Source organism: Coregonus lavaretus (genome assembly GCF_964263955.1).
Source record: "Coregonus lavaretus genome assembly, chromosome: 29".
NCBI classification, from domain to species: domain Eukaryota; kingdom Metazoa; phylum Chordata; class Actinopteri; order Salmoniformes; family Salmonidae; genus Coregonus; species Coregonus lavaretus.
In genome coordinates, this window is record NC_140016.1 from 33,918,958 (window position 1) to 33,941,825 (window position 22,868).

At 44.5% G+C, this 22,868-nt stretch overlaps 1 protein-coding gene across 1 annotated transcript; it reads right to left on the minus strand.

Moving 5' to 3' along the window:
- Positions 1-5,148: 5,148 nt before the first annotated feature.
- Positions 5,149-22,405, minus strand: vimr2 (vimentin-related 2; the record flags this gene model as incomplete). The annotated part of the gene is made up of 10 exons (XM_084147036.1): positions 5,149-5,367; positions 7,157-7,281; positions 7,877-7,987; positions 11,237-11,374; positions 12,778-12,915; positions 16,542-16,637; positions 20,271-20,390; positions 20,804-20,953; positions 21,329-21,473; positions 22,290-22,405. The coding sequence occupies 10 exons, from the start codon at positions 22,403-22,405 to the stop codon at positions 5,325-5,327; spliced, it is 1,182 nt and encodes a 393-aa protein (XP_084003162.1). The 3' UTR covers positions 5,149-5,324.
- Between the last annotated feature and the right edge of the window lie 463 nt (positions 22,406-22,868).

Consider the following 22,868-nt stretch of genomic DNA (forward strand, 5'->3'; position numbering starts at 1 on the left):
GGAAACCGTGCGGGTAGGGTGATCTACATGATAAAATTATTATGAATAAAAGTGAGAATATTTTTATTTGCCAAATTGTTGTCAGGCATCGATCATCATGTCACCAGAATAATACTCTATATTTTTATTGGGAAGGAGCATCAAGATCACCGTGCACTTTCACCACCCTGTGAAGTTCATCATAACGTATTTCATCTGTAGCCTAATAAACTGCATGGTTTACCGAGTCATACCACCATTTCTCACATAATTTATTTTACCGACACAAAAAGATCCCACCATGTCGAACGAACAAATTATCTGTTGCCATTTATAAAATGTTACCTGTTTCCATCACAGCTGTCATGATTTGTTTTTATATGGTTCTACTAAGCTAACATATGGAATTGTTTTAAGATGGTCATACCATGGATCATTTTGCTATTTCATTTGGAATTTTAGGACCCCTGTAGGTATCCAACAAAATAAATATATATATATTGAATTTGGCCTTTACTACTATAGCCCATAGAAACGCATTGAATAACACATTCATACATGACAAAAGTGACAGTAAAAAATACATCATAACGAATACGTTTTGAAGAGTCTGTCCTATATCTAGGATATATAAGAAATTTCAGGAAATATTGTAGTTTCTTGGACAAATATACTTCCATACTTCCATTCATTCACCTTCAGACCAGTCCCGTGACATTTGTGGGGCTCATAAAAAACAGAGAACACCATCATGTTCGTGAGAGTCTCATCTTTCAATGGAGTGGTCATAGTTAGTAGGCCAAACCGTTCAGACGTTTTCTTGAGAAGACCGATTTTCAGGATGTCTGCTGGTCTGACAAACAGCGCTGTAGCTCTGTCACATTCTACCGCAGATGCAGAAGGCGGACATAGGTGGATGCGGTGGATTGAGACAGCCCATTAAAAAAAAACATATCTCTGGCTTAAACTGACAGATTTTGATGGGGATTTTTTTATTATGTTACTTAGATTGACGCATTTTAAGGTCTTCATTCGGCATAGTCGAATATATAACTTACTCACCATGCAGTTGTAACAGGTTTCACTGCATTTTGAGTAGAGTTGATGCCACAACTTGTCTTGATAGATCTGAGTTGCCTGCCTGCATAGTTACAGAAATAAAACATTCAGTTCAGTTCAATGTGTCTCTCAACTGCATCCACGCCTTCTCCAATATGAGCAGAAGAACAGTGATACAAGTAAAAGTAGGACTTAGTGCACACACATAAAATGCACTACTAAATAAATACAGCACAATACAATATGAAAATAAAATATATTTTAATTCTCAACAGGCTGCATAGAGTTGCATAGAGTTAAAGAAATAGAAAACAGCATTCAGTTCAATGTTTCTCAACTGCATCCGCGCCTGTTGGATAGTAAAGCAACACAATTGTCAGTGCAGGACCAGTGAGATACAATAAACTTGGTTTACCAAAGAAAATAAACAGCATTGCTAAAATGCTAACGCATCTGCACAGCTTGCTAATGAATGCTAAAAAACAACAGAGTTAGCAGCTGGTGCTCAACACGAGTGAACATTGAGTTTGTGTACAAAAATAACATTTTAAACCAACAGAATTCACACTCAATGCAATAATACAATTTACAATGAACACATTTGACAATTTCTAGTAAACAAAGAGCGATATTAACACACTTTTAAAAACAGAATAGTAAGAGCAGAAAAAATGATACCTTCTCCAACAGGTGTAGACAGGAATATATAGCCATTGAAACGGATGATGCAACAGGTTCATAGGAAATGGACCGAACCATTCTACACTGAACATTTTTTAAACGCAACATGCAACAATTTCAAAGATTTTACTGAGTTACAGTTCATATAAGGAAATCAGTCAATTGGAATAAATTCATTAGGCCCTAATCTATGGATTTCACATGACTGGGAATACAGATATGCATCTGTTGGTCACAGATACAGTACCTTAAAAAAAAGGTAGGGCCGTGGATCAGAAAACCAGTCAGTATCTGGTGTGACCACCATTTGCCTCATGCAGCGCGACACATCTCCTTCACACAGAGTTGATCAGGCTGTTGATTTTGGCCTGTGGAATGTTGTCCCACTCCTCTTCAATGGCTGTGCGAAGTTGATGGATTTTGTCGGGAACTGGAACAAGCTGTCGTACACATCGATCCAGAGCATCCCAAACATGCTCAATGGGTGACATGTCTTGTGAGTATGCAGGCCATGGAAGAACTGGGACATTTTCAGTTCCAGGAATTGTGTACAGATCCTTGCGACATGGGGCTGTGCATTATCATGCTGAAACATGAGATGATGGCAGCAGATGAATGGCACTATATGGGCCTCAGGATCTCGTCACGGTATCTCTGTGCATTTGATAAAATGCAATAGTGTTCATTGTCCGTAGTTTATGCATGCCCATTCCATAACCCCACCGCCACCATGGGGCACTCTGTTCACAATGTTGACATCAGTAAACAGCTCGCCCACATGACGCCACACATGCTGTCTGCCATCTGCCCGGTACAGTTGAAACTGGGATTCGTCCGTGGAGAACACTCTTCTCTAGAGTGCCAGTGGCCATCGAAGGTGAGCATTTGCCCACTGAAGTCAGGTACGATACCAAACTGCAATCAGGTCAAGACCCTGCTCTTGAATTATTTGTTATTTTTAACTTATCTATTTTTTACTTAACACTTATTTTTCTTAAAACTGCATTGTTGGTTAAGGGCTTGTAAGTAAGCATTTCACTGTAAGGTCTACACCTGTTGTATTCGGCGCATGCGGCAAATACAATTTGATTTGGTGAGGACGACGTGCACGCAGATGCGCTTCCCTGAAACAGTTTCTGACAGTTTGTGCAGGAAATCTTTGGTTGTGCCAACCAACAATTCTCTGGCAACAGCTCTGGTGGACATTCCTGCAGTTATCATGGCAATTGCACGCTCCCTCAAAACTCTTTGACATCTGTGGCATTGTGTTGTGTGACAAAACGGAACATTTTAGAGTGGGCTTTTATTGTCCCAAGCACAAGGTGCAACTGTGTAATGATCATGCTGTTTAATCACATTCTTGATATGACACACCTGTCAGCTGGTTGGATTAGCTTGGTAAAGGAGAGATGCTCACTAAGAGGGATGTAAACAAATTTGTGCACAACATTTTAGAGAAATAAGCTTTTTGTGCGTATGCAAAAGTTCTGGAATCTTTAATTTCAGCTCATGAAACATGGGACCATCACTTTATATTTTGCGTTGATATTTTTGTTCAGTGTGGTTGGCCATCCTCTCTGGTTCTACGTCATATGTTTTTATACCATCTCTGCTAAACTCAAATGACAGATAAAGATTTGCATTGATGTTAGAAATAATACATCAGCATAGTGATGATAATAAGCCAGTTAATATCACAGTAAAGAAATAGATAAATAAAATAACCCTTAGTGACCAGATTGACCCAGTCGATTCATTTCTGCTGAATCAAAATAGTGGCACTGGCAAAAGCCAGCGACTCAGTGTGATACCTCTGGTCTGGTATATCAAAATAAAAGCTTGTTGTTAACGTAAAACTACTTTGCTACAGCCAATTTGCATGGAATGAATAAAAATCTTGCCAACCTGTCTTGTATTTGGAGAACTTAAACATTTTTATGTGTTTGTTTTTGTGTGTTTGTCTATTTCTGCTGGGTAAGAACATTTCCCCATGAGACCCTCAAAAGACAGAATTAGTGTGAAGGATAGAGGGAGAGAGGCCATACTATACTATCTCTTTAAGCACATATTCTGACATCTGAGTTTCTCTTCCACTCCTTTTTCACACACGTACAGAAGGTCCAGAAATCGACCATCAGGGCCATAGCAGTCCCATGTGGTAGAGGAGATGGGTGGTTGGCCGTCAGAGGGGGATGGCAGAGGGCTGGGTGGGATATAAGTCTTGTGGGTCCAGTCCTCGGAGGCAGAGGACATGATTGAGTGCTGCAGCCCTGAGAAAATAAAGGCCCCACAGACCCACCAGTCTGCTTCCTCCACTGCTCGCCATGTTTCATGTCCACACAATTAAACAAGTCACCCTGACCGCTTGCAGCCTTCTCCTAGTGTGTGTTGGTGTGTTTCAATTCACCAGGAGATCACTGGATGTAGCTAATCTTATCTGATCCGTTATTTGCGGCATTGTTCATCTTTATGGCCGAGCTAACAAGCCTCTGATACCGTTAATAGCCGAGAACGTTCACATCTGAGGTTAAGCAGGAAGACAAATGGGGCAGGGATCACACGGCATAACTCATCCTCTGTTAAATGTACAGTGATGATGGCGAGGAAAGGCACTTAAGCGGGGGAATGACACACGCACATACACACTCCCATTCCACAGACACTGCTGACACTGTGTTCACAGAGAGTGAAAAAGACGGGAAGGTGAAGTCAAGCAAAATGTATTTTTATTGTTATGGTTTTAACTTGACTCAGTTCCTCCAGGTCATGGGGCAGAGAATGAGCAAATAAGTCAGGAACCGCACACAAGCTCTCTGCTGTAGCCGACCAGGTGTAAGAATGAATGTCAACTTCACCAACCATTTGCAAAGCTAATATACCAGTTCACAGTTACGGTGTAACTGACTTGACTGCCATTTCTGTGTAAAACCCACATGAACGCATGATTGTAAAGCAAATGAAAGGTGACCTGCCATGACCGGTTAAGGCTATCTTATTGGATAGTAAGAGCTGTCCAATGGCTTGTGAACAGCGGAGAGGTCAGGGGTTAAGAGCGTTTAATGGGCTCATGCTGGAGTGAGGGGTAACGGGAGGTAAATGATTCTGCAGAGTCAGTCAGTGTGTGTCTGTCTGTGTGTGACTGTGTGTGTGTGTGTGTGTGTGTGTGTGTGTGTGTGTGTGTGTGTGTGTGTGTGTGTGTGTGTGTGTGTGTGTGTGTGTCATATCAGTGAGTTAGCTCCAGAGAGTGTAGCCACAACAGATAGAGACCACTTAGGGACATTTCAGAGTCTTTTCACAGACACTGAATACACACTCTCTATCCAGTCCCATCCCCCTCCACCCCAATGTTAGACAATTCCATCTTTCTTATAGGACAGGGGTCACCTGCCAGTGACCTGTTATCAATGGCCCTGGCTTGCCCTCCAGACGTCGTTAATCTGTCATGATACTTTTACATCTGCTCAAATGGTTGTGTGGCGGTTAGCTTCATGTGATCTCTAATGGCTGATTTAGGTCTGTTATGTTTTGGCAACGCGTGAAATCTGTATGGGGGGGATGTCCATCAGCGAAAGCAGGTTGGTTGGTCTGGTCTGCATCGGTTCCTCTCACAGGTAGCAAAGCCTCTCATCCTCCTCTTCCACCAAACCCCTGGGGATAGAAGAGCGAAAAGGGGAGAGGAAAACAACTGTAAGATGGTCTGCTGAAAACACACACAGAGTTCTTCCACTTCAGCTAGGAGGACTTAGACCCAAAATGGCCTCCATAGAAACTGTCTGTTTTATGTACTTCTAAATAAGCCACTATGGAAGCATACCTATCGGAGTTACGGACATTACTTTTTTACATTATTGAGAAAAAATCTCAGTCCAGCACTAGATTTCAACCAGATTATTTAGACAAAATGTGAATTAGATCAGATGAATTCGAACAGATGTGCCTATTTTTCCTATTTCATACATTATAGCCACCATATCAGAGCTAGGGGTAATCTCAATGTCTGTTTAAACTTCTGCTTGTTGTTGTTATTGTTGTGTCGTCTACCACTAAGACACTGGTTATGTCCCAAATGGCACCCTATTCCCTATATAGTGCACTACTTTTGACCAGAGCCCTATAGGCCCTGCTCAAAAGTAGTGCACTACATAGGGGATAGGATGTAATTTGGGACTCAGCCACAGTCTGAGTTACACACGTAATACTACTGAAAGTGAATTGTTAACATTAAGACTGTCACTGGGGAGCTACAACAACGGCGAGTATCTGGTCCAAATGGCTCAGTGTACATTTTACAGGCGAGACTAGTGTCATTAGGCTCTCTTCTGCAGACACATTTCCAAAGTGTGGAGAGAAGCTTTTTTTTATTTCTTATTCATGGTTTTAATCACGGATGACAAAACAGCCCCGTAAACAAAGTAGATAAAAAGTTAAGCAATGTCGCACCCAGACTGTCTTGCCTGCCTGTACCTTGCCTAAGTGTGTGTGTGTACGTGTGTGTGTATGTAAATGTGTGTGCGTCTTGAGTCTGTGTGGTGTGTGTCTTTGGAACAGTCTGTTCAGGGACCAGAGTGTTTAAGGGAGGCTACGGCGGCGAGGCTGCGACTGGGTTGCGGGTCTGCTGACATTAACAGGCTAGCGGATAAAATGGCTTGGCAAAGGCCCAGCCCACGGTCCTGACAGTGTGAAGTCCCCCCTGTCCATTCTAATGAGGCATTGTGTGAGGCTGCCTCTTCCTGAGCCGCAAGGATGTATCGGGGGGCCTCCTGAGGCTCGGATGCGTTCGGAGGGGCGAGCGGAGGGGCGAGCGAAGGGGTGTCCAAAGGTAGGGGGTCGGGAAGGGCAAAGTGCGTCATTCTACATACCAGGACGGCAGATGGTTGAGCACAGACAGACAGACAGACAGACACACACAACAGGAGGGAGGCGTGACAGAAACACAAAAACGTCTTCAAGGACACCGGACAGGAAACTGCATCATGTTTTCTGGGGCTGTCGTAGGGACTGTTTCCTGTGACCCCAGTTAACCTCGGATGTTAGGCCTTTGTTCTCAGGAATGTCTTAATATGGATATGGGGTTGCCCAGGTGACATTATGTCACACATACTACTCACACGTTCACAATGTAGGGCTACACAAATATTGTGAACAAAATCGAAAATATCACGTCAACATCACGTCACCTGAAGATGCCATTGTCATTGTAATACTACAGAGGCCTCTGTATTTAATATTTAAGGTTCGTCATTGGCTATCCAAGTGTGCTTTTTTCATGTTTTGGATACTACATTTTCCTTCCTGAACAATCCCATTAGTTAACACTGCTGTGCACAGGGCCTCACCATCTTTTTCACTACTACCTAAGCCTTGATGATTACCCTGTAGGTTATCTATTGTTAGGCATAGGTTCATTTGGGTGAAATGTATCAGTGAAAGGGCCCACCTGTAGGCAGCGATCTCGATGTCCCGGGCCATCTTCTGACCCAGCAGCTCCTCGTAGTCATCACACTGCTCCCTCATCTGGACCTGCAGGTCATGCTGTTGCTCCTTCATCTCCTCAACACGACACTGAGGAGAAACAGAGAGATAATAGGCCATGTTCTAATAGCCCCACTAGCATCCTACCACTTAGTATAAAGCCATGTATCTATGTATTGGATGCATTCTAAGTGGTATGCTAGTGTGGTTATTGGAATAGAGCCATTGAATATATGGGATGTGAGGAGCTATAAGTTATTGGAATTGAGCCATTGGGTATATAGAATGTTTGGAGGTAGAAGTTATTGGAATAGAGCAATTGGGTATATGGGATGGATGGAGGTAGAAGTTGGCCCTAACTACTGGTCTATGGTCTGATATTTTCTAACTTTCTGCCCTTAGAATTGAGGGTAGGGTAAACTATTCCTAGATCTGTGGTTAGGTTTGAGGATAGGGTAAACTGTTCCTAGATCTGTGATTAGGATTGAGGGTAGGGTAAACTATTCCTAGATCTGTGGTTAGGTTTGAGGATAGGGTAAACTGTTCCTAGATCTGTGGTTAGGTTTCAGGGTAGGGTAAACTCTTCATAGATCTATGATAAGGGAGAGTGTCTACTTGGAGCTGAGATGGGTGGGTTACTGTACTGGGGCCAGTTTTTGCTCTTTGTGTGGTCTGTCCCTCTTACCTCCAGCTCAAAGATCTCCTTCACATATGCTTCTCTCTTCATCTCAATCTCATTTTCCAGCTCCTCACCACACTTATCCAGCTCTGCAAGCTCCTTTTCAAGCTCTGAAATCTATACACACAGGTACAAACACAAAAATTCAGGTACATGGTTGGAGGAAAAATCGTAACAACGTGCATCGGTATAAACTTCATAGATACACATTCCACGAGATGTGTGACTTAATCTCAAAATGTATACTCTCTTCCTGACACACACAATCACACCCGGCTCCCTGCTGTAAGTACCCTGAAAAAAAATATAAACGCAACACGTAAAGTGTTGGTCCCATGTTTCATGAGTTGAAATAAAAGATCATGGAAATATTCTCTCTCTCTCTCTCTCTCTCTCTCTCTCTCTCTCTCTCTCTCTCTCTCTCTCTCTCTCTCTCTCTCTCTCTCTCTCTCTCTCTCTCTCTCTCTCTCTCTCTCTCTCTCTCTCTCTCTCTCTCTCTCTCTCTCTCTCTCTCTCTCTCTCTCTCTCTCTCTCTCTCTCTCTCTCTCTCTCTCTCTCTCTCTCTCTCTCTCTCTCTCTCTCTCTCTCTCTCTCTCTCTCTCTCTCTCTCTCTCTCTCTCTCTCTCTCTCTCTCTCTCTCTCTCTCTCTCTCTCTCTCTCTCTCTCTCTCTCTCTCTCTCTCTCTCTCTCTCTCTCTCTCTCTCTCTCTCTCTCTCTCATATATATACAGTGGGGGAAAAAAGTATTTAGTCAGCCACCAATTGTGCAAGTTCTCCCACTTAAAAAGATGAGAGGCCTGTAATTTTCATCATAGGTACACGTCAACTGTGACAGACAAATTGAGAAAAAAAAATCCAGAAAATCACATTGTAGGATTTTTTATGAATTTATTTGCAAATTATGGTGGAAAATAAGTATTTGGTCACCTACAAACAAGCAAGATTTCTGGCTCTCACAGACCTGTAACTTCTTCTTTAAGAGGCTCCTCTGTCCTCCACTCGTTACCTGTATTAATGGCACCTGTTTGAACTTGTTATCAGTATAAAAGACACCTGTCCACAACTTCAAACAGTCACACTCCAAACTCCACTATGGCCAAGACCAAAGAGCTGTCAAAAGACACCAGAAACAAAATTGTAGACCTGCACCAGGCTGGGAAGACTGAATCTGCAATAGGTGAGCAGCTTGGTTTGAAGAAATCAACTGTGGGAGCAATTATTAGGAAATGGAAGACATACAAGACCACTGATAATCTCCCTCGATCTGGGGCTCCACGCAAGATCTCACCCCATGGGGTCAAAATGATCACAAGAACAGTGAGCAAAAATCCCAGAACCACACGGGGGGACCTAGTGAATGACCTGCAGAGAGCTGGGACCAAAGTAACAAAGCCTACCATCAGTAACACACTACGCCGCCAGGGACTCAAATCCTGCAGTGCGAGACGTGTCCCCCTGCTTAAGCCAGTACATGTCCAGGCCCGTCTGAAGTTTGCTAGAGTGCATTTGGATGATCCAGAAGAGGATTGGGAGAATGTCATATGGTCAGATGAAACCAAAATATAACTTTTTGGTAAAAACTCAACTCGTCGTGTTTGGAGGACAAAGAATGCTGAGTTGCATCCAAAGAACACCATACCTACTGTGAAGCATGGGGGTGGAAACATCATGCTTTGGGGCTGTTTTTCTGCAAAGGGACCAGGACGACTGATCCGTGTAAAGGAAAGAATGAATGGGGCCATGCATCGTGAGATTGTGAGTGAAAACCTCCTTCCATCAGCAAGGGCATTGAAGATGAAACGTGGCTGGGTCTTTCAGCATGACAATGATCCCAAACACACCGCCCGGGCAACGAAGGAGTGGCTTCGTAAGAAGCATTTCAAGGTCCTGGAGTGTCCTAGCCAGTCTCCAGATCTCAACCCCATAGAAAATCTTTGGAGGGAGTTGAAAGTCCGTGTTGCCCAGCGACAGCCCCAATACATCACTGCTCTAGAGGAGATCTGCATGGAGGAATGGGCCAAAATACCAGCAACAGTGTGTGAAAACCTTGTGAAGACTTACAGAAAACGTTTGACCTGTGTCATTGCCAACAAAGGGTATATAACAAAGTATCGAGAAACTTTTGTTATTGAACAAATACTTATTTTCCACCATAATTTGCAAATAAATTCATAAAAAATCCTACAATGTGATTTTCTGGATTGTTTTTTCTCATTTTGTCTGTCATAGTTGACGTGTACCTATGATGAAAATTACAGGCCTCTCTCATCTTTTTAAGTGGGAGAACTTGCACAATTGGTGGCTGACTAAATACTTTTTTTCCCCACTGTATAAGTGAGCCCTGGCCACATGCCCTGCATGTGTGGGCAGGGGTGTGTGTCATCCCCATTATACACATCTCTAAGCTGAGCCTGATTTCACCGCAAGGTTGTTTGTTTGGCCAAGTTGTGTCTCAGTGAGAAACCAGAACTGGGACATCCATCACGGCCGGTGAGAGGGAGAAAGGCAGGGACCTGTCCATCAGACTAGGCCCAGGCTGGGCAGAGCGAGGGCTTGCGTGCTGCACATTAAGGGAAGAGGAGACAGTGTTATGAGAGTGCGACTGCGGTTACAGAGGGGGCCTGTTTATTTAAAGAGCTGGGGCTAGGACCACAACCGCAGTAATGGGAACCAAACCGCCATGTTTGTTATGGAAATGGGGAGGTGTCGGCTGCGGTCTGACAACTGATGATTACGGTGGAGCGAGCAGTTAAGTAAGTTACTGTCCATTTAAGCCATTGACTGATTCTATTATGTGTTTTGAGGAGGGTTGATTCTTGAACGATGGACTGCAATGGGAAATTCCAGCATTTCCTTGAATACTGTAAACTTGAGTGAATCATTGAGTTTTGGGGTGGTTCGAGACATTCTACCATTTTCTCAATAAAGCCTCTCTGTTGTGCGTTCTTTTTCTCTATGAGAAGGGGATGGATGATAGATGAGGGTCTATTTCCATTGTTCAGTTTGGGATTGGAGTCTCTGGAGACACAGAGGAGGAATGTGTGAAGTTTTAAGAAGTTGATGATGAAGAAGAGAGGTAGAGAGAGAGAGATGTCACTCATGGAGAACTCCTAAGGAGTGAACTGCCTGTCTGTGGGAAGAAGCCATTCATTTTCTACAATTCCTCTTGATTTCGTGGCTGATGTTTGATGCTGAACTCATGGTAGGCTTTTCCCTTTTCCAAGAAGATGTCTGAGAACTGTGAATTTACTGGAAGGAAAGTTTACCGGAGAGAAAGAAACTTGAGAGAGAAAGAGAGTAAAATCAGCAGGTAGTGATTGTCTAAAAAAGTAGGTGAATGCCAGAGAGAGAGATAGGGGTTACTCACCAGTTTCTTCAGTTCGTTGACGTCCGTTATTTGGCCAACGCCTGTGACCCCCGCAGCTCTGGCCACCGCCAGCTCCTTTCCAGCTCCAATGGCGACAACAGCACCAGCAACAACCGCACCAGTTTCCCTGCACTCGCACTGGAAACATAACATAGTTACTACCATCAATTTACTGCATGACACTACATGATAGTGTTTCCCCTAAATTACTTTCCAGGGGGAGGGGGGCAAATCATTTTAGGCTGTACACATTCATAAGCAGTACAATAACCACAAGTTGATATTTCAGTTGTCTTACAGTTGTCGTTTAGAAATGCAGTATGCATGGGTTATTAATGTGCAATGAAGTCCTTATGTAGATACCCTTCCGATAAAGTGTTACCCTTTCCCCCATAAAGGGAATGGGGTGCCATTTGGGACACAGTCCTGATGAACGGGAACAAATTAGACAGCAAATGAGTGGCAACGTGGGCACACAGGTGTGCCAGAGTCAGCCAGCAATCACAATCACACTTCAATCCCAATGGCAATCATTTGGGGATGGAGACAATTGCACCTTGTGAGACACTAATGGAGGCCAGGCCCAGACCGCAAGCTGTCCAGCTGGCAATGAACAAGGGAAGGAGGAGGAGGGGAGGGAGAGTGAAAGTGTCTGGGTTAGAGAGAATAAGAACTGTGGTAAATTTCAACTAGTTCTCACATCAGAATTCGATATTTTGCAAACATCAAATGTCAAAGTTGTTGCAAACGTCAAATTTCAAAGTGTTTAAGGTTAAGTTTAGGCATTAACTCCGAAATCTTAAGGTTTTAACTCCAAATGGTTAAGGTAAGGGTTAGGATAGGCTTAAAACAAACATCTAAAAAACTACTTTCTATCGCTGGATTCAAACTTGCCACCTTTGGAATCAGAGGTAGATGCTTACGCCCATCCACCATCCTCGTCCACAACGGCCTAGCAAAACCCAAACCTACTTGACGTTAACAGCGCTCACTGTTGCCCCTAGTGGCCGGTTTCCACATCATCTTCTGACGTCCTCAGACATGGATGGATGTCAAATATTGACTTGAATCATTGGTAACCTGGCTGTAAATTTAGCCCAAAGCCTTCTCACATACACACAAGGAGGGTCAGACCCACCAGAGAGCAAGGTTGACCCCAGCAGAGCACCTCTAGCTTGTAACACACACACACACACACACACACACACAAACTCTCTTTCTGAAACACACCAACATAGACACACCGACACAGAGGGACAAAGTGGGTCTGTACTGGTGTAGGGCAGCACCTCTGATTCTCAGGTTCGCCTCCAGTGTTATGCCAAGAGGAAAAGAAAACAAGCGGTCCCTCTGCGACGTGAGAAGGCTCCGATTTAGCCAGACGGTTTGGGGATGAAAGGGGGAGTGGGGGAGAGCTGTGTAGCCGGTGAGTAGGAGTGGGGGCGGGGCGGGGGGGGGGGCTGTCAGGAGATACGTTGAAGGGTGTGTGTGTTCTGTGTTTGTGCCATGCACATTGTGTGTGTATGCTCCATACTCCGTACCTGGATGGTCTCAGCCAGCTGGCTGTAGTACTCCTTGATATCCATGATGGCTGAGGTGATGTTAGGGTTGCAGAACTCAAGGACTTCTCTCCCTGCTGCAGCTGGACCCTCTACAGGGGCCACCATGTTCTGAACCGTCTGCAGACACACACACCATTAAGTAAGTAAGTAAGTGTGGTGTGTGTGTGTGGGTTTGTGTGTGTGTGTACACATACACAACATTAAGCCCCGCCATGTACGTCTTCAGGTCGCAATACCTAAAACTCCATCATTAACCTCCATGCATCCATCATAGCAGAATGAAGTGTTGGAGAAATACCCAAGCAGCCTGACCCTCATCTAATTTTTCCTCGACATGAGTAACGATATGGAGGCTGATTCATCAGGGGAATAGGTGTTTGGAAATGCCTGATAATAATAGCAGTTAATAAAACAAAGGGGGACTTCTGTTTTCATTTGGTATTGAGCCGGTGCTGTGAGTTATTCAGTGCAGGGAGTTACCGAGCATGTCCCTGAGGGAGTGTGTTAAACGTAGCCGGGCTGCCGAGTGGCCGGGCTACACAGAGGAGAAAAAACAGTGATGGAACTGCCTCGCCTTCACCCTCTCTCACTCACTGCTCCCAGTTTCTTGTCTCTCCCTCTCTCCCTCTCTAATTCTCCTTCTTCCTCTGCCTCTCTTACCTTCTATTCCTCTCTCTCTCCCCTCCCCCATCTGCCTCTCTCCCTCTGCCTCTCTCCCTCTCTCCCTCTCTCTCCGCCTCTCTCCCTCTCTCTCCGCCTCTCTCCCTCTCTCTCCGCCTCTCTCCCTCTCTCTCCGCCTCTCTCCCTCTCTCTCCGCCTCTCTCCCTCTCTCTCTCCGCCTCTCTCCCTCTCTCTCTCCGCCTCTGTGTTCCTCTCCCAGGATCTGATACTAGGATGGGTCTGTCAGCCGCTGGTGAGAAGGGGAACGGGGAGGAGCGGTGTGTGTGTGTGTGTGTGTTTATTTTGCAAATGTGTGTGAATTATTAAATCATGAGATTACTCTGAGACTTTAAAATGTATGCCATTGATTTCAAAGTTTAACAAACCATACAACTCTATGTACTAGGACTACTTTGAACAATTTACACAAAACATTTTACTGAAAGAACTGTGCAAATGCAAAGTTTGGTAACAGATTTACAGTAAAATCTCGACCACCATTTTATACAACCACATTTACCAAAAACTCTTAAATATCTGCTCCGAATAAAGATTCAAAGATGTCTGCAGAAAGAATAGGGTGTCAGCTAGAGACATTACAGAATTACGGTAACAGATAACATCATGGGACCCTGATCTGTACTACACAGAAATGCATAATTCTGAATATGGATGTCATTATCTTCATGTTGATGTATCCTGAATATGCAATATCCTTAGCCTATATGGGCATAATTCTACACACTGGCTATTATTCTAATGAGCTCCGACCTCAAACAAGACCAAATTTGGTTGGTCCGGACTGGACCAAATCTGAACCAATTATAGATGTCTATATTTCAAAAGTTTGGACATCACAGTACACCACAGTAGAGTTCAGTACAGTACAGTTCAGCATACTCTACGCTAGTTTGCTCTACTGTACTGAACTATACTCTACTTTTCTTTACTGTACTGAACTCTACTGTGCGTCACTGTACTGCAGTGGTTCCCAAACTGTGGGTTGTGCATACCTAAATATCATTGCATACCTATTTATAACTTGTCAGAAATGTCCAGATCAACTAGCCCAGACCAGCTAACGTTATTTTATTTCGGTTTTTTAGCCCATAGATTTAGTTGTAATTTTTTAGTCACTCAAATATCACATGAATACACATTAGACATGGCAAAATGTATAGAATTGCAAGAAAATGAGCTTTAACACTGCAAAATGTTATTCGCGCCACATGACAAAATTTGTAGAATTGCAGGAACTAAGCTTTAAACCCGCAAAATTCTCTCCACCAACAAGAGAGGTGTGAACAACTTGTGTCATGAACAGTGCTTGTGCACATAGAAATAGATGTGGGGCGCGGGATGTTACCCAATGCTGGAAGGGGGGCCCAGAGTGAACCCCTGCTGTACTGTACTGTCTATGATTGGTTCAGATTTGGTACAGCCACCCCAATCATGGACGTCTGTGTTTAGCCAAAAATCTACATCTGTGGAAGTTGAAATCAAGCAATAATTTTGATAGGACTATCTGGGAGTGGTCTGAGTGGGGAGGGGAAAACTGAAAACTAGCTGTTATCTTCAGAGAGGTTTGGAACTCTTTCTTTTTACATTTACATTTCTTCCCACTGCTGGCTTGCCTCTGAAGCTAAGCAGGGTTGGTCCTGGTCGGTCCCTGGATGGGAGACCAGATTCTGCTGGAAGTGGTGTTGGAGGGCCAGCAGGTCAATTTTATTTTATTTTTTATACCCCAATGCCCCAGGGCAGTGATTGGGGACATTGCCCTGTGTAGGGTGCAGTCTTTCGGACGGGACGTTAAACGGGTGCCCTGACTCTGTGGTCACTAAAGATCCCATGGCATTTATCATAAGAGTAGGGGTGTTAACCCCAGTGTCCTGGCTAAATTCTCAATCTGGCCCTCATACCATCATGGCCACCTAATCATCCCCAGCTTCCAATTGGCTTATTCATCCCCCCTCCTCTCCCTGTAACTATTCCCCAGGTCGTGCTGTAAATGAGAATGTGTTCTCAGTCAACTTACCTGGTAAATTAAGGGTAAAAAAAAAAAAAACTAACTAATTAACCACCTGGTGATGTCACCAGGCAGGCCAAAACTCCATCCCACCAAAACAGGCTGAAATTTCAGGATATCTTTTCAAACACTAAAAGGGCATTATCATCATTTTCACAATTTCACAGTATTATTCCAACCTCAAACAATACATTTCACTGCACCTATCCGGTGTTTGTGAAAATAAATCAAATTTTGTTTTAAAATTTTGTGTGGAAATATATATAAAACACAGGAAAATCAAGTTTTTGACTGCACTGGGCCTTTAAAGATATGTGGGTTTTTGGTAATGGAATTACAAGGCACAAGGCAATGTTGTGTTGATATTGATATTAGTTGGCAGAGGTCTTTACTTCAACTTGTGTTTTGATGCATTTCTAATACCCTTTTTTTGGTAGATGTTTTCTAAGACCCCTTTTCCATCTGTTTGAACAGAAATCAAAGCCATTACCTGATATGCTCCTATGAACTTCACATGTTGGAAATTGCCTATAATAACTGGTTATATCACTTGCGTGATCTATCCTTGGCAAGGCTTATTCTGGCTCCACCCTGCCTTGTTGTGCTCTAATCCTGCCTCAGTTCCACAATTGTTCCTGGTAAAAATTACTGTTCTTGGTAAAACCTGGTCAACAAGGTGGCCGGGGTCATCTGAACCGTGTTGCCCCCGGCAACCCCTAATGGGAATCTCTCCAACACTTGTCCTCTGTCTAGAGTTTGAGTGGCTTTGGCTAAACAGAAAGGCTTGCTGCTTCTGTAAAGGAGGTGGTTCGGCAAACCTTGCCTGAGATCGGAAGACTCGCGTTAGCTCCCTGAGCTAATGCCTAGGCTTTAGCTCAGTGGGCTAACAGTCTGTTGGCATGCATGAAATCTGGGTTCAAACCCAGTCACAATTGTAAGTAATGACCCAGAGAGTCATTGAGTAGTAAACTGTTCCTCATTTGTGTACTAATACTGTGGGATAATCAATGTTTGCCATCCAGCCAGTCATATCTCGGATATGTCCCTTCTCTCTTACCGTCTCATGCTGTGCCTCCATGTGAGCTAGTTGTTCCTCATAGATTTTCACCTGCTCCCTCAGGGCCAGACAGTCTGCGGTCACTACATCCACTTCCTACAAAGGGGCAGCAGACAGCCAGGTCAATAGAAAACAAGAGCACTCGTATGTTGAAAGCTCCAGCTTGTCTTCTGATAGGCTACATGTCATTTTCACAATAATCCTGGTCCTGGGGGCCCAAACGGGTGCACATGTTTGTTTTTGCCCTAGCACTAAGACACTTGATTTAACTAATCAACTCGGCATCAAGCCTTTAGTTGAATCAGGTGTGTTAGTGCAAAAACTTAAATGTGTACCCCTTTGTGTCCCCAAAACCAGAATTGGGAAACACTGGCTTACACCAATCCAATCCTTTAATATCTGCACTGAACAAAAATATAAAATGCAACAATTTCAAAGATTTTCCTGAGTTACAGTTCATATAAGGAAATCTGTCAATTGCAATAAATTCATTAAGCCCTAATCTATGGATTTCACATGACTGGAATACAGATATGTATCTGTTGGTCACAGATACCCCCCAAAAAAAGGTATGGGCGTGGATCAGAAAACCAGTCAGTATCTGGCGTGACCATCATTTGCCTCATGCAGCACGACACATCTCCTTTGCATAGAGTTGATCAGGCTGTTGATTGTTGCCTGTGGAATATTGTCCCACTCCTCATCAATGGCTGTGGGAATTTGCTGGATATTGGCGGGAACTGGAATATACTGTCATCCACGTTGATCCAGAGCATCCCAAACATGCTCAATGGGTGACATGTCTGGTGAGTATGCAAGCCATGGATGAACTGGGACATTTTCAACGTCCAGGAATTGTGTACAGATCCTTACGACATGGGGCTGTGCATTATCATGCTGAAACATGCGGTGATGGCGGAGGATGAATGGCACGACAATGGGCCTCAGGATCTTGCCCATTCCATAACCCCTCCGACATCATGGGGCACTTGGTTCACAACGTTGACATCAGCAAACCGCTCGCCCACACGACGCCATACACACCGTCTGCCCGGTACAGTTGAAACTGGGATTCATCCGTGAAGAGCACACTTATCCAGCGTGCCAGTGGCCATCGAAGGTGAGCATTTGCCCACGGTTACGACGGCGAACTGCAGTCAGGTCAAGATCCTTGTAAGGATGACGAGCATGCAGATGAGCTTCCCTGAGATGGTTTCTGACAGTTTGCGCAGAAATTCTTTGGTTGTGCAAACCCACATTTTCATGAGCTGTCCGGGTGGTTGGTCACAGACGATCACGCGGGTGAAGAAGCCGGATGGGGAGGTCCTGGGCTGGTGTGGTTACGTGTGGTCTGCGGTTGTGAGGCCGGTTGGACGTACTACCAAATTCTCTAAAATGACGTTGGAAATGGCTTATGGTAGAGAAATGAATATTCAATTCTCTGGCAATAGCTCTGGTGAACATTCCTGCAGTCAGCATGCCAATTGCACGCTCTCTCAAAACTTGAGACATCTGTGGCATTGTGTTGTGTGACAAAACTGCACATTTTAGAGTGGCCTTTTATTGTCCCCAGCACAAGGTGCACCTGTGTAATGATCATGCTGTTTAATCAGCTTCTTAATATGCCACACCTGTCAGGTGGATGGATTATATTGGCAAAGGAGAAATGCTCACCAACAGGGATGTAAACAACTTTGTGCACAGAATTTGAAAGAAATAAGGTTTTTGTGCATATGGAAAATTTCAGGGATCTTTTATTTCAGCTCGTGAAACATGGGACCAACACTTTACATGTTGCGTTTATATTTTTGTTCAGTGCACATGAGTGCCTAGGGGGTAAGGTGTAGGGAAGGGGTAGGGGTGGTCGGGGGTAGGGAGGAGGGTAAGGGGTAGGGGCTAATGGTGGTCGGGGGTAGGGAGGAGGGTAAGGGCTAGGGGTGGTCAGGGGTAGAGAGGAGGGTAAGGGGTAGGAGCTAAGGGTGGTCGGGGGTAGGGAGGGGGTAGGGGCTAGGGGTCCATTTGAAATTCAGCACAGAAGTACCATGAAACACACAATTTCCTCAACCAGCAGGTAGCTAGACACCTCAATGCAGAGGAAGAGGGGCTAATTAGCTAAAAATGCTTTGGTCCTCGTTCCATTCAGCACCAGGATTTTTAAGCTCATCCAGCCCTTTTTAAGTGCCTGATGAATTGATGATGAATTCAATTACTCCTGGTGCTAGCATTTGCATCTGAATGCAAAACGGGTAGGGTCCAGGGGTGGAACTTTCTGCTGTGGCTGCTGGAACACATGGGTCCCTGATGGACGTCGCACGTAAGGCAGGCGGTCTGTTGCTGTTATCTCTGGGTAAACACAAGGCCGTAAGTTGGAGAGTCTTGCACTCGCAGTCTATGGACTGTAAAGACTAAATAAATCCCCCCTAGATCACCCTTCTCTTCTCCCCCATCCATCGCGTCAGGCTAGCTGTGCTTTATAGCACCGTCTTCTGCTTTGGATTTGGATGAGAACCAGCTAGCTCCTCCAGCCTTCTTCCACTGTGGGAAGCCTTGGTGGGAGCCTGCTGAACCTTTTAAACACTATAAGCCTCAGCCCCAGATAAAAGCTCAATAGAAAACTCAGAGAATTGGCTGGCAGACAGACAGACAGACAGACCATGGAGGTTGTCCAAGATGTGGGCAGCTTTAGCAGAAAATACAAACAGGCTTAATCAATAGCTAATGGCAAGGCTGGACTTTAAATACCCAGCCATGTCTTGTTTTAAGCCTCTTCCAATATCCATCTGCTTGCCTGCTGAGAAGGACCGCAGCCTCCTCTCGTGGAGCTGCTTCCAACACTGCTTCACAATCACATTCAATCACTCCTCTCCTCTCCCTGCCTGTTTCAGTTTGTTTGTTTCCCACAGACTCTAGTCTTGCTCCACACTCCAGCTGCTTTCCAATCGGTGCCAGAAGCTGAGCCAGCCAGCCAGCACTCAAGCCAGCCAGCACTCAAGCCAGCCAGAAGCATTACTGCACCAACTACATTACAGTCTGTATTACATCTGTATGGGAGAAATGTAAAACTGAATGACTCAATAAGGAGACATGTAAACAGCTTCTCCAACATCTGGGCTGGCAGTGGGGAGATGGTCTGTGACGGCGTCGACATTTGTGGTGTGGCAGGCAGGGAGGGAGGGAATGAGATAGTAGTGTTTGTTAGGACTGGGGTTTTCTGGTTGTGTTGTGTCCACCGGCCCAGACTGTAGGACTGATAATTAATCTACACCCTGTGGGTAGAGATACAGAGGAGCAGCAGGGCTATGCTGAGCCACACAGCTTGTGAAATTGGGTTTTTTGAATAGGAGAGAATTAAAGTGTTGGCAAACATGGCAATAGTGCCATCTAGTGGTTATTATAGATTAGTACACTTTCATTAGTGCTCCTAAAGAGATATTGGCCTTCTTTGAATATTTAGATAATTCATGCTTCTTTCCACCCTTCCTTGCCTATTTGCAATCTTTCATTTTGAGGAATGATCAAACTTCATTGCAGGTGAAAATTGGGTATAAAAGTTAAGCTACCACAAGTTAGATCTATGTCTATATAGATGTTCAATATTGACAGTAGCACACATGAAAAGTCGACTTATTGTTAGAGAATAAAAATTACCAACGAAGACACCAATTCAACACAATTACTAAACAATAACACCAAAATGGCCACCAGAAGCACAGGAAGTGAGGTCATTACCAGGCCAACGTCTTCCTGCTCCAGTTGGATGAGGGTCCTCTGCTGAACGGTCTCCTCATACTGCTCCTGCAGACACTCCAGCTCTCTCCTCAGCTCCTCCACATCAAACAGGCTCTGGTCCTGGACACACACAGTGGCTTATCAGTCTGGCACTGGTAAGTAAAGGTAATGGTCTGTGACAATGGCTATCCATCCATCTACACCAGGGTTCTTCAATTCCGGTCCTGGAGGGCCGAAACACCTCTGTTTTTCATCCTCTCCTTCTAATCAGGGGCTAATTCAGACCTGGGACACCAGGCGAGTGCAATTAACTACCAGGTAGAAATAAAAAACAGAATTGAAGAACCCTGATCTACACAGTGGCTGTACATACAGACGCTCACACTGATACATACACACACACATTCGTTCGCACACACATTCTCACTACTTCTCTGTCATGGGAACCAACCACCTTTTAGACAACAGGTTCCTTTTCTCCTAGCATGTGTGTGACATGAATGCCTCCACTCTGCTGTATTGTTAATATGTACCCTCTCCTTGCGCAGTCTCTCCACCACGGCGTCCAGGCTATATTCAGGGACAGCTACGACAGTGGAGGTGGTCTGTTGGCCGGCCATCCTCTCCTCCAGCTCACAGATCTGTGCCTCCAGAGACTCATTGTCCTCCTCAAAGCAGCGTGCCTAGAAGGCGCACACAGCATGTACAATGGAATAGGAATGTACATGAACGTTAAGGGTTGCAAAATTCTGGTAATTTTCCCTCCTGATTGTGGGAATATTCCAAATGTGATTTCTGGAAAATTTGTGAATTTGGGGAAGGTTACCAGAATATTTTTGGGCTGCATTCATCTGTGTAGAATAGACTTGGGTCAAATACATAAGAAACACCTTTGAACTTCTGGGACTATCCCTTTGGTTCTACTGTGTTTGTTGGTCAATCTCAATCGAGCACAGTGCTCAAGTTTGTGTTTATTGTGACCCTTAAGTGTCAAGTTACTATAGCACTTCTAGAACCTTAGGATACTGTTTCTAGGGTTGAAACCATCCCGGGCTCACCATGTTGATGAGGGCGACAAAGCGATCATTGAGGGCGGCAATGATGCTGCGGTCTTTAGCAAATCGGACCAGACTCTCCTTATTGCGCGCCTTGGCAGCCACAAAGTCCAGCTGGTCACATGTACACTCCTCAGCAGCCGCACCCCTGTGGGAAACTGACAGCTTAGGAGAGGCCTGCGTTTGTATAAAGCCCAGGAGAGACACACAGACACACTAGCACAATACATTTCACAAAAGTATCAGTGTCAGTTTTGTGCATGTACATAGAAAATCAAAGATCGCAATCCCTAAAAGGTTTTTAATGCATAGCATTGCTTGCCCTCCCAAATCAGATCAGTGTAAATTAACACAGCCGAGGGGAATATGATGTCATTATCTGACGCAAGTACAAAAGGTATTTGTCAACGCCCTTCAAACTTTTCCCTTGGGACAGACAAGGCGGAACGAACACTGAACACACAATAGCCAACTGGGTGACATTCGATACTGCATATGAAGACCATGCAAAGCTACCACACATTTGCTTGTGATTAAATTAAAGAAACATTCAGAAATACTTAAGGAGTGAAAGGAAACAAACATCTGGTCCCTGGGATGTTGCTGCCTGGTCCCTCAGAGTTGTCTGACACATTCTACTTTTAATCTAAGCAGTCCAAGAAGAGAGGACACTAGCTAGCCAGCCTCTGGTACAAATGTTTTTGTGAAACACTGTAGTAAACCATCCTCAGTGCACATGGTGTTCTCCATAAAGCCCATCTCCTGTGGTCCATATGCATACGGAGTCATGTTTGATAGGGCTTACCGTAGCAAAACATTTTGCAACAGAAAACAAAAATCTTTAGGTTTAGGTAGTACCTCCACATTTCACTCAGTTTCAAAATGCTTTCCCCCCTACTGAACAGGACCCAGGCCCTCTAAGCCAAGTAGAGGTGAGGGGGCTACCAAGAAACCACACACTGACCTGGCCTTGACCGCTGAGGCGCGGTACTGCCCTCCACAGCCTCCGTTGGACCGTCCACTCTGACTCCACTGCTCCTCAAACTGCCGGCGGTAGGACGACACTCTCAGCATGGCCATGGTTGGTACTGGGACAGGACCTGGGACTGCAGGCTGGGGCTACAGTAACTAAACAAGGCAAACGGATGACAGTGAGCCCAGTTTGAGGACTTTATACGTGGAGATGAAGGGGAATGTTGCATCCAGGTGATGGATCTCTCACGGCACGCTGACTGGACTAACTATAGGGGCTAGCACTATCAGCTGGCCATTTCACATGGAGCAGACAAGTCGGCCATAGCAACTATGTCACCATATTGTTTATCTGAATGTTTTCTTACAGGATAAAAATAATTTCCAAAAGGTTGTGTGCTCAAACAAGCGGGACTGTGATTACTTTGAGTATCACATGTGAACAATTGGGTATATAGTAGGAAAAAGGTTTTTCGTACATTATTTTATTTCCGTTAAATAAATTAAAAGTACCACACAAAATATACATTGAAAACAGTTGTGCAAGTTTTCCTTTGCATATGTAGCATTA